The sequence below is a fragment of the Pelobates fuscus genome, chromosome 1 (genome assembly GCF_036172605.1).
Source record: "Pelobates fuscus isolate aPelFus1 chromosome 1, aPelFus1.pri, whole genome shotgun sequence".
NCBI classification, from domain to species: Eukaryota; Metazoa; Chordata; class Amphibia; order Anura; family Pelobatidae; genus Pelobates; species Pelobates fuscus.
The window spans coordinates 26,623,038-26,637,454 of record NC_086317.1 but is presented as its reverse complement, the minus strand read 5'-3'; the positions used below and the strand labels follow the sequence as shown (position 1 = coordinate 26,637,454).

Sequence of the window (14,417 nt, the reverse complement as noted above, 5' to 3'; positions counted from 1 at the left end):
AGTCAACAATAGATACAACCACACAGTCAATCAGAGAGCCAACCACAGATACAACCACACAGCCAACCACAGAGCCAACCACACAGCCAACAATAGAACCAACCACAGATACAACTACCCAGCTAATCACAGAGCCAACCGCAGATACAACCACCCAGCCAATCACAGAGCCAACAACAGATACAACCACAAAGCCAATCACAGAGCCAACGGCAGATACAACCAGCCAGCCAATCACAGATACAACCGCAGATACAACCACACAGCCAATCACAGAGCCAACCACAGATACAACCACACAGTCAATCACAGAGTCAACAATAGATACAACCACACAGTCAATCAGAGAGCCAACTGCAGATACAACCACACAGCCAACCACAGAGCCAACCACAGATATAACCCCACAGCCAATCACAGAGCCAACTGCAGATACAACCACACAGCTAACCCTAGAGCCAACCACAGATACAGCCACACAGCCAACAACAGAACCAAATACAGATACAACCACCCAGCTAATCACAGAGCCAACCGCAGATACAACCACACAGCCAACCGCAGATACAACCACACAGCCAATAACACAGCCAACCGCAGATACAACCACCCTGCCAATCACAGAGCCAACCACAGATACAACCACAAAGCCAATCACAGAGCCAACGGCAGAAACAACCAGCCAGCCAATCACAGATACAACCGCAGATACAACCACACAGCCAATCACAGAGCCAACCACAGATACAAACACACTGTCAATCACAGAGTCAACAATAGATACAACCACACAGTCAATCATAGAGCCAACCGCAGATACAACCACACAGCCAAACACAGAGCCAACCACAGATACAACCACACAGCCAATCACAGAGCCAACTGCAGATACAACCACACAGCTAACCTTAGAGCCAGCCACAGATACAGACACACAGCCAGCAACAATACCAACTGCAGATACAACTACCCAGCTAATCACAGAGCCAACCGCAGATACAACCACACAGCCAACCGCAGATACAACCACACAGCCAATCACAGAGCCATCCACAGATACAACCACACAGTCAATCACAGAGCCAACGATAGATACAACCACACAGTCAATCAGAGAGCCAACCGCAGATATAACCACACAGCCAACCACAGAGTCAACCGCAGATACAACCACACAGCCAACCACAGAGTCAACCACAGATACAACTACACAGCCAATCACAGAGCCAACCACAGATAAAACCACACAGCCAAACGCAGATACAAGCACACAGCCAACCACAGAGCCAATCACCGATACAACCACACAGCAAACAACAGAACCAACTGCAGATACAACTACCCAGCTAATCACAGAGCCAACCGCAGATACAACAACACAGCCAACCGCAGATACAACCACACAGCCAATCACAGAGCCAACCACAGATACAACCACACAGTCAATCACAGAGCCAACAATAGATACAACCACACAATCAATCAGAGAGCCAACCGCAGATATAACCACACAGCCAACCACAGAGTCAACCGCAGATACAACCACACAGCCAACCACAGAGTCAACCACAGATACAACTACACAGCCAATCACAGAGCCAACCACAGATACAACCACACAGCCAAACGCAGATACAAGCACACAGCCAACCACAGAGCCAACCACAGATACAACCACACAGCAAACAACAGAACCAACTGCAGATACAACTACCCAGCTAATCACAGAGCCAACCGCAGATACAACAACACAGCCAACCGCAGATACAACCACACAGCCAATCACACAGCCAACCGCAGATACAACCACACAGCCATTCTTAGAGCCAACCACAGATACAACCACACAGCCAGTCAAAGAGCCAACATCAGAGACAACCACAGATACAACCACACAGTCAATCACAGAGCCAACGATAGATACAACCACACAGTCAATCAGAGAGCCAACCGCAGATATAACCACACAGCCAACCACAGAGTCAACCGCAGATACAACCACACAGCCAACCACAGAGTCAACCACAGATACAACTACACAGCCAATCACAGAGCCAACCACAGATACAACCACACAGCCAAACGCAGATACAAGCACACAGCCAACCACAGAGCCAATCACAGATACAACCACACAGCAAACAACAGAACCAACTGCAGATACAACTACCCAGCTAATCACAGAGCCAACCGCAGATACAACAACACAGCCAACCGCAGATACAACCACACAGCCAATCACAGAGCCAACCACAGATACAACCACACAGTCAATCACAGAGCCAACAATAGATACAACCACACAATCAATCAGAGAGCCAACCGCAGATATAACCACACAGCCAACCACAGAGTCAACCGCAGATACAACCACACAGCCAACCACAGAGTCAACCACAGATACAACTACACAGCCAATCACAGAGCCAACCACAGATACAACCACACAGCCAAACGCAGATACAAGCACACAGCCAACCACAGAGCCAACCACAGATACAACCACACAGCAAACAACAGAACCAACTGCAGATACAACTACCCAGCTAATCACAGAGCCAACCGCAGATACAACAACACAGCCAACCGCAGATACAACCACACAGCCAATCACACAGCCAACCGCAGATACAACCACACAGCCATTCTTAGAGCCAACCACAGATACAACCACACAGCCAGTCAAAGAGCCAACATCAGAGACAACCACACAGCCAACCTCAGAGCTAACTGCTGATACAACCACACAGCCAATCGCAGATTCAACCGCAGATACAACCACACCGCAAACTGCAGATACAACCACACAGCCAACCACAGAGCCAACCGCAGAAACAACTACACAGCCAACCACAGAGCCAACCGCAGAAACAACCATACAGTCAACCACAGAACCAACCGCAGATACAACTACCCAGCCAATCACAGAGCCAACCGCAGATACAAACATACAGCCAACCACAGATACAACCACACAGCGTATCACAGAGCCAACCACAGATGCAACCACACAGCCAATCACAGAGCCAATCACAGATACAACCACACAGCCAACCGCAGATACAACCACACAGACAATCACAGAGCCAACCACAGATGCAACCACACAGCCAATTACAGAGCCAAGCGCGGACACAACCACTCAGCCAAACACAGATACAACCACACAGCCAATAACAGAGCCAACGGCAGATACAACCACAAAGCCAATCAGAGAGCCAACTGCAGATAAAACCACAGAGCCAACCGCAGATACAACCACACAGCCAACCACAGAGCCATCCGCAGATACAACCACACAGCCAATCACAGAGCCAACCGCAGATACATCCTCACAGCCAATCACAGTGCCAACGGCAGATACAACCACACAGCCAATCACAGAGCCAACCGAAGGTACAACCAAACAGCCAATCACAGAGTCAATGGCAGATACAACCACACAGCCAATCACAGAGCCAACGGCAGATACAACCACACAGCAAATTACAGAGCAAACCACAGATTCAATAACAGAGCCAACGACAGATACAACCACACAGTCAATCACAGAGCCAACCGCAGATACAACCACAAAGCCAATCACAGAGCCAACCGCAGATACAACCACACAGCCAACCACAGAGCCAACCGCAGATACAACCATACAGCCAACCGCAGAGCCAACCACACAGCCAATCACAGAGCCAACTGCAGATACAACCACACAGCCAATCACAGAGCCAACAGCAGAGCAAACCAAACAGCCAATCACAGAGCACACAGCAGATACAACCACAAGGCCAACCACAGAGCCAACTGTAGATACGACCACACAGCCAACAACAGAACCAACCGCAGATACAACTACCCGTCTAATCAAAGAGCCATCCGCAGATTTAACCACACAGCCAACAGCAGAGCCAACCACACAGCCAATCACACAGCCAACCGCAGATACAACCACACACCCAGTCAAAGAGCCAACATCAGAGACAACCACACAGCCAACCTCAGAGCCAACTGCTGATACAACCACACAGCCAATCACAGATTCAACCGCAGATACAACCACACAGCAAACTGCAGATACAACCACACAGCCAACCACAGAGCCAACCGCAGAAACAACCATGCAGTCAACCACAGAACCAACTGCAGATACAACTACCCAGCCAATCACAGAGCCAACCGCAGATACAACCATACAGCCAACCGCAGATACAACCACAGATACAACCACACAGCCTATCACAGAGCCAAGCACAGATGCAACCACACAGCTAATCACAGAGCCAACCGCAGATACAACCATACAGTCAAACACAGAGCCAACTGCAGATACAACCACACAGGCAACCACAGAGCCAACCGCAGATACAACCACACAGCCAATCACAGAGCCAACCGCAGATACAACCACACAGCCAAACGCAGATACAAGCACACAGCCAACCACAGAGCCAACCACACAGCCAACAAAAGAACCAACCACAGATACAACTACCCAGCTAATCACAGAGCCAACTGCAGATACAACCACACAGCCAACCGCAGATACAACCACACAGCCAATAACACAGCCAACCGCAGATACAACCACCCAGCCAATCACAGAGCCAACCACAGATACAACCACAAAGCCAATCACAGAGCCAACGGCAGATACAACCACCCAGCCAATCACAGATACAACCGCAGATACAACCACACAGCCAACCACAGATACAACCACACAGTCAATCACAGAGCCAACAATAGATACAACCACACAGTCAATCACAGATCCAACAGCAGAGCCAACCACACAGCCAATCACAGAGCACACAGCAGATGCAACAACAAGGCCAACCACAGAGCCAACTGTAGATACGACCACACAGCCAACAACAGAACCAACCGCAGATACAACTACCGAGCTAATCAAAGAGCCATCCGCAGATCTAACCACACAGCCAACAGCAGAGCCAACCACACAGCCAATCACACAGCCAACCGCAGATACAACCACACAGCCAGTCAAAGAGCCAACATCAGAGACAACCACACAGCCAACCTCAGAGCCAACCGCAGATATAACCACAGAGCCAATCACAGAGCCAACTGCTGATACAACCACACAGCCAATCACAGATTCAACCGCAGATACAACCACACAGCAAACTGCAGATACAACCACACAGCCAACCACACAGCAAACTGCAGATACAACCATACAGTCAACCACAGAACCAACCGCAGATACAACTACCCAGCCAATCACAGAGCCAACCGCAGATACAACCACACAGCCAACCACACAGCACACTGCAGATACAACCATACAGTCAACCACAGAACCAACTGCAGATACAACTACCCAGCCTATCACAGAGCCAACCACAGATGCAACCACACAGTTAATCACAGAGCCAACCGCAGATACAACCATACAGCCAAACACAGAGCCAATTGCAGATACAACCACACAGGCAACCACAGAGCCAACCACAGATACAACCACACAGCCAATCACAGAGCCAACCGCAGATACAACCACACAGCCAATCACAGAGCCAACCGCAGATACAACCACACAGCCAACCACAGAGCCAACCACACAGCCTACAAAAGAACCAACGGCAGATACAACTACCCAGCTAATCACAGAGCCAACCGCAGATAAAACCACACAGCCAATAACACAGCCAACCGCAGATACAACCACCCAGCCAATCACAGAGCCAACCACAGATACAACCAAAAAGCCAATCACAGAGCCAACGGCAGATACAACCACCCAGACAATCACAGATACAACCGTAGATACAACCACACAGCCAACCACAGATACAACCACACAGTCAATCACAGAGCCAACGATAGATACAACCACACAGTCAATCAGAGAGCCAACCGCAGATATAACCACACAGCCAACCACAGAGACAACCGCAGATACAACCACACAGCCAACCACAGAGTCAACCACAGATAAAACCACACAGCCAATCACAGAGCCAACTGCAGATACAACTACACAGCCAAACGCAGATTCAAGCACACAGCCAACCACAGAGCCAACTACAGATACAACCACACAACAAACAACAGAACCAACTGCAGATACAACTACCCAGCTAATCACAGAGCCAACCGCAGATACAACCACACAGCCAACCGCAGATACAACCACACAGCCAATCACACAGCCAACCGCAGATACAACCACACAGCCATTCAAAGAGCCAACCGCAGATACAACAACACAGCCAGTCAAAGAGCCAACATCAGAGACAACCACACATCCAACCTCAGAGCCAACCACAGATATAACCACACAGCCAATCACAGAGCCAACTGCTGATACAACCACACAGCCAATCACAGATTCAACCGCAGATACAACCACACAGCAAACTGCAGATACAACCACACAGCCAACCACAAAGCCAACTGCAGAAACAACCATACAGTCAACCACAGAACCAACCGCAGATACAACTACCCAGCCAATCACAGAGCCAACCGCAGATACAACCATACAGCCCACCGCAGATACAACCACAGATACAACCACACAGCCAATCACAGAGCCAACCACAGATGCAACCACACAGCCAATTACAGAGCCAAGCGCAGACACAACCACTCAGCCAAACGCAGATACAACCACACAGCCAATAACAGAGCCAATGGCAGATACCACCACACAGCTAATCACAGAGCCAATGGCAGATACAACCACACAGCCAATCACAGAGCCAATGGCAGATACAACCACACAGCCAATCACAGAGCCAACGGCAGATACAACCACAAAGCCAATCAGAGAGCCAACTGCAGATAAAACCACAGAGCCAACCGCAGATACAACCACACAGCCAACCACAGAGCCATCTGCAGATACAACCACACAGCCAATCACAGAGCCAACCGCAGATACAACCTCACAGCCAATCACAGTGCCAATGGCAGATACAACCACACAGCCAATCACAGAGCCAACCGCAGGTACAACCACACAGCCAATCACAGAGTCAATGGCAGATACAACCACACAGCCAATCACAGAGCCAACGGCAGATACAACCACACAGCAAATTACAGAGCAAACCACAGATTCAATCACAGAGCCAACGACAGATACAACCACACAGTCAATCAGAGATCCAACCGCAGATACAACCACAAAGCCAATCACAGAGCCAACCACAGATACAACCACACAGCCAATTACAGAGCCAACAACAGATACAATCACACAGTCAATCACAGAGCCAACCGCAGATACAACCACACAGGCAACCACAGAGCCAACCGCAGAGCCAACCACACAGCCAATCACAGAGCACACAGCAGATACAACCACAAGGCCAACCACAGAGCCAACTGTAGATACAACCACACAGCCAACAACAGAACCAACCGCAGATACAACTACCCAGCTAATCAAAGAGCCATCCGCAGATACAACTACCCAGCTAATCAAAGAGCCATCCGCAGATCTAACCACACAGCCAACCGCAGATCCAACCACACAGCCAATCACAGAGCCAAACGCAGATACAACCTCAAAGCCAATCACAGTGCCAACAGCAGATACAACCACACAGCCAATCACAGAGCCAACCACAGGTACAACCACACAGCCAACCACAGAGCCAACCACAGAAACAACCATACAGTCAACCACAGAACCAACCGCAGATACAACTACCCAGCCAATCACAGAGCCAACCGCAGATACAACCATACAGCCAACCGCAGATACAACCACAGATACAATCACAGAGCCAACCACAGATGCAACCACACAGCCAATCACAGAGCCAACCACAGATACAACCACACAGCCAACCACAGATAAAACCACACAGCCAATCACAGAGCCAACCACAGATGCAACCACACAGCCAATTACAGAGCCAAGCGCAGACACAACCACTCAGCCAAACGCAGATACAACCACACAGCCAATAACAGAGCCAATGGCAGATACCACCACACAGCTAATCACAGAGCCAATGGCAGATACAACCACACAGCCAATCACAGAGCCAACGGCAGATACAACCACAAAGCCAATCAGAGAGCCAACTGCAGATAAAACCACAGAGCCAACCGCAGATACAACCACACAGCCAACCACAGAGTCATCTGCAGATACAACCACACAGCCAATCACAGAGCCAATGGCAGATACAACCACACAGCCAATCACAGAGCCAACCGCAGGTACAACCACACAGCCAATCACAGAGTCAAAGGCAGATACAACCACACAGCCAATCACAGAGCCAACGGCAGATACAACCACACAGCAAATTGCAGAGCAAACCACAGATTCAATCACAGAGCCAACGACAGATACAACCACACAGTCAATCACAGATCCAACCGCAGATACAACCACAAAGCCAATCACAGAGCCAACCGCAGATACAACCACACAGCCAATTACAGAGCCAACTGTAGATACGACCACACAGCCAACAACAGAACCAACCGCAGATACAACTACCCAGCTAATCAAAGAGCCATCCGCAGATCTAACCACACAGCCAACCGCAGATCCAACCACACAGCCAATCACAGAGCCAAACGCAGATACAACCTCAAAGCCAATCACAGTGCCAACAGCAGATACAACCACACAGCCAATCACAGAGCCAACCACAGGTACAACCACACAGCCAACCACAGAGCCAACCGCAGAAACAACCATACAGTCAACCACAGAACCAACAGCAGATACAACCACACAGCCAATCACAGAGCCAACCACAGGTACAACCACACAGCCAATCACAGAGCCAACCGCAGATACAACCATACAGCCAACCACAGATACAACCACAGATACAACCACACATCCTATCATAGAGCCAACCACAGATGCAACCACACAGCCAATCACAGAGCCAACCACAGATACAACCACACAGCCAACCACAGATGCAACCACACAGCCAAATACAGAGCCAAGCGCAGACACAACCACTCAGCCAAACGCAGATACAACCACACAGCCAATAACAGAGCCAATGGCAGATACCACCACACAGCTAATCACAGAGCCAATGGCAGATACAACCACACAGCCAATCACAGAGCCAACAGCAGATACAACCACAAAGCCAATCAGAGAGCCAACTGCAGGTAAAACCACAGAGCCAACCGCAGATACAACCACACAGCCAACCACAGAGCCATCTGCAGATACAACCACACAGCCAATCACAGAGCCAACCGCAGATACAACCTCACAGCCAATCACAGTGCCAACGGCAGATACAACCACACAGCCAATCACAGAGCCAACCGCAGGTACAACCACACAGCCAATCACAGAGTCAAAGGCAGATACAACCACACAGCCAATCACAGAGCCAACGGCAGATACAACCACACAGCAAATTGCAGAGCAAACCACAGATACAACCACAAAGCCAATCACACAGCCAACCGCAGATACAACCACACAGCCAATTATAGAGCCAACAACAGATACAATCACACAGTCAATCACAGAGCCAACCGCAGATACAACCACACAGCCAACCACAGAGCCAACCGCAGATACAACCATACAGCCAACCGCAGAGCCAACCACACAGCCATTCACAGAGCCAACTGCAGATACAACCACACAGCCAATCACAGAGCCAACAGCAGAGCCAACAACACAGCCAATCACAGAGCACACAGCAGATACAACCACGAGGCCAACCACAGAGCCAACTGTAGATATGACCACACAGCCAACAACAGAACCAACTGCAGATACAACTACCCAGCTAATCAAAGAGCCATCCGCAGATCTAACCACACAGCCAACCGCAGATCCAACCACACAGCCAATCACAGAGCCAAACGCAGATACAACCACACATACAATCACAGAGTCAACAGCAGAGCCAACCACACAGCCAATCACAGAGCCAAACGCAGATACAACCACACAGCCAATAACAGAGAAAACCAGAGATACAATCACACAGCCAATCGCAGATATAACCACACAGCCAACCGCAGATACAACCACACAGCCAACCACAGAGCAAACCGCAGATACAACCACACAGCCAATCACAGAGCCAACCGCAGATACAACCACACAGCCAATCACAGAACCAACCGCAGATACAACTACCCAGCCAATCACAGAGCCAACAGCAGATACAACCATACAGCCAACCGCAGATACAACCACAGATATAACCACACAGCCTATCACAGAGCCAACCACAGATGCAACCACACAGCCAATCACAGAGCCAACCGCAGATACAACCATACAGCCATCTGCAGATACAACCACACAGCCAATCACAGAGCCAACCACAGATGCAACCACACAGCCAATTACAGAGCCAAGCACAGATACAACCACTCAGCCAAACGCAGATACAACCACACAGCCAATCACAGAACCAACGGCAGATACCACCACACAGCTAATCACAGAGCCAATGGCAGATACAACCACACAGCCAATAACAGAGCCAACGGCAGATACAACCACAAAGCCAATCAGAGAGCCAACTGCAGATAAAACCACAGAGCCAGCCGCAGATACAACCACACAGCCAACCACAGAGCCATCCGCAGATACAACCACACAGCCAATCACAGAGCCAACCTCAGATACAACCTCACAGCCAATCACAGAGCCAACCGCAGATACAACCTCACAGCCAATCACAGTGCCAATGGCAGATACAACCACACAGCCAATCACAGAGCCAACCGCAGGTACAACCACACAGCCAATCACAGAGTCAATGGCAGGTACAACCACACAGCCAATCACAGAGTCAATGGCAGATACAACCACACAGCCAATCACAGAGCCAACGGCAGATATAACCACACAGCAAATTACAGAGCAAACCACAGATTCAATCACAGAGCCAACGACAGATACAACCACACAGTCAATCACAGAGCCAACCGCAGATACAACCACAAAGCCAATCACAGAGCCAACCGCAGATACAACCACACAGCCAATTATAGAGCCAACAACAGATACAATCACACAGTCAATCACAGAGCCAACCGCAGATACAACCACACAGCCAACCACAGAGCCAACCGCAGATACAACCATACAGCCAACCGCAGAGCCAACCACACAGCCATTCACAGAGCCAACTGCAGATACAACCACACAGCCAATCACAGAGCCAACAGCAGAGCCAACAACACAGCCAATCACAGAGCACACAGCAGATACAACCACAAGGCCAACCACAGAGCCAACTGTAGATATGACCACACAGCCAACAACAGAACCAACTGCAGATACAACTACCCAGCTAATCAAAGAGCCATCCGCAGATCTAACCACACAGCCAACCGCAGATCCAACCACACAGCCAATCACAGAGCCAACCGCAGATACAACCACACATACAATCACAGAGTCAACAGCAGAGCCAACCACACAGCCAATCACAGAGCCAAACGCAGATACAACCACACAGCCAATAACAGAGAAAACCAGAGATACAATCACACAGCCAATCGCAGATATAACCACACAGCCAACCGCAGATACAACCACACAGCCAACCACAGAGCAAACCGCAGATACAACCACACAGCCAATCACAGAGCCAACCGCAGATACAACCACACAGCCAATCACAGAACCAACCGCAGATACAACTACCCAGCCAATCACAGAGCCAACAGCAGATACAACCATACAGCCAACCGCAGATACAACCACAGATATAACCACACAGCCTATCACAGAGCCAACCACAGATGCAACCACACAGCCAATCACAGAGCTAACCGCAGATACAACCATACAGCCAACCGCAGATACAACCACACAGCCAATCACAGAGCCAACCACAGATGCAACCACACAGCCAATTACAGAGCCAAGCACAGATACAACCACTCAGCCAAACGCAGATACAACCACACAGCCAATCACAGAACCAACGGCAGATACCACCACACAGCTAATCACAGAGCCAATGGCAGATACAACCACACAGCCAATAACAGAGCCAACGGCAGATACAACCACAAAGCCAATCAGAGAGCCAACTGCAGATAAAACCACAGAGCCAGCCGCAGATACAACCACACAGCCAACCACAGAGCCATCCGCAGATACAACCACACAGCCAATCACAGAGCCAACCTCAGATACAACCTCACAGCCAATCACAGAGCCAACCGCAGATACAACCTCACAGCCAATCACAGTGCCAATGGCAGATACAACCACACAGCCAATCACAGAGCCAACCGCAGGTACAACCACACAGCCAATCACAGAGTCAATGGCAGGTACAACCACACAGCCAATCACAGAGTCAATGGCAGATACAACCACACAGCCAATCACAGAGCCAACGGCAGATATAACCACACAGCAAATTACAGAGCAAACCACAGATTCAATCACAGAGCCAACGACAGATACAACCACACAGTCAATCACAGAGCCAACCGCAGATACAACCACAAAGCCAATCACAGAGCCAACCGCAGATACAACAACACAGCCAATTACAGAGCTAACAACAGATACAATCACACAGTCAATCACAGAGCCAAACGCAGATACAACCACACAGCCAACCACAGAGCCAACCGCAGATACAACCACACAGCCAACCGCAGAGCCAACCACAAAGCCAATCACAGAGCCAACCGCAGATACAACCACACAGCCAATCACAGAGCCAACCGCAGATACAACCACACAGCCAATCACAGAGCCAACGGCAGATACAACCACAAAGCCAATCAGAGAGCTAACCGCAGATAAAACCACAGAGCCAACCGCAGATACAACCACACAGCCAACCACAGAGCCAACCGCAGATACAACCACACAGCCAATCACAGAGCCAATCGCTGATACAACCACACAGCCAACTGCAGATACAACCACACAGCCAATCACAGAGCCAACCGCAGATACAACCACACAGCTAACCACCGAGCCAACCGCAGATACAACTACCGAGCCAATCACCGAGCCAACGGCAGACACAACCACACAGCCAATCACAGAACCACCTGCAGATACAACCACACAGCCAATCACAGAGCCAACGGCAGATACAACCACACAGCCAATCACAGAGCTAATCACAGATACAACCACACAGCCAATCACAGAGCCAACTGCAGATACAACCACACTGCCACTCACTGAGCCAATCAAATATACAACCACAAAGTCAATCACAGAGCCAACCGCAGAGCCAACCACACATCAAATCACAGAGCCAACCGCAGATACATCCACAAGGCCAATCACAGAGCCAACGCCAGATACAACCACACAGACAATCACAGATACAACTAGACAGCCAATCACAGAGCCAACCACAGATACAACCACACAGCCAATCACAGAGCCAACCACAGATACAACCACACAGCCAATCACAGAGCCAATCACAGAGCCAACCACAGATACAACCACACAGCCAATCGCAGAGCCAATCACAGATACAACCACAGAGCCAATCACAGATACAACCACAGAGCCAATCACAGAGCGAACAGCAGAGCCAACCACACAGTCAATCACAGAGCCAACAGCAGGGCTAACCACACAGCCAATCACAGAGCCAACTGCAGATACAACCACACAGTCAATCACAGAGCCAACTGCAGATACAACCACACAGCCAATCACAGAGCCAACCACATATACAACCACACAGCCAATCACAGAGCCAACCACATATACAACCACACAGCCAATCACAGAGCCAACCACAGATACAACCACACAGCCAACCAAATATACAACCACACAGCCAATCACAGAGCCAACCACATATACAACCACACAGCCAATCACAGAGCAAACCGCAGATACAACCACACAGCCAATCACAGAGACAACCACACAGCCAATCACAGAGCCAACCGCAACTACAACTGCAGATACAACCACAGATACAATCACAGATACAACCACAGATAAAAGCACAGAGAAAACCGAAGGTACAACCAAAGAGCTAACAGATACAACCACAGAGCCACCCGCAGAGCCAACCGCTTCTATACCAAGCATATCTGTGTCACAAGATGTTAAAATGAGTACTACAAAATCAATTTCAGAAACTCCTACACAAAGTATATCTACATCACAAGGATTTGAAACAAGTACTGCATGGTATAACTTACATACCTCTACACCAAGTATATCTACTTTACAGCAATCTGAAAAAAGTATAACATTGTTCATTTCACAAACTCCTACAGCAAGCATATCAACTTTACCAGGATCCAAAGCAATTACAACAGAATCATCCACACTAAGCATTTTCAGCAATAGAAGTCCTGAAACATTTAGCACTGTGTCCATTCTGGAAACATCTACACCAAGTCCAACTAAGAACTCCAACTCACCGTTAACAACGCCTTCAGCTTGTGGTACGTTATTAATTATATGAATATATTGC

General features: G+C 49.3%; 2 protein-coding genes across 2 annotated transcripts in view; both read left to right on the top strand.

The window, feature by feature from the left end:
* Positions 1 to 14,417, top strand: part of LOC134600026 (mucin-2-like) — a 389,376-nt gene that overhangs the window by 117,182 nt on the left and 257,777 nt on the right. The gene's annotated exons all lie outside the window — the stretch shown is intronic.
* The window catches only part of LOC134600587 (uromodulin-like 1), a 33,508-nt gene continuing 32,966 nt past the window's right edge, over positions 13,876 to 14,417 (top strand). Inside the window, exon 1 of the mRNA XM_063445027.1 lies at positions 13,876 to 14,388. Within this exon, the coding sequence (XP_063301097.1) occupies positions 14,049 to 14,388 (340 nt within the window). The 5' untranslated portion in view covers positions 13,876 to 14,048. The remainder of the gene's footprint in view (positions 14,389 to 14,417) is intronic.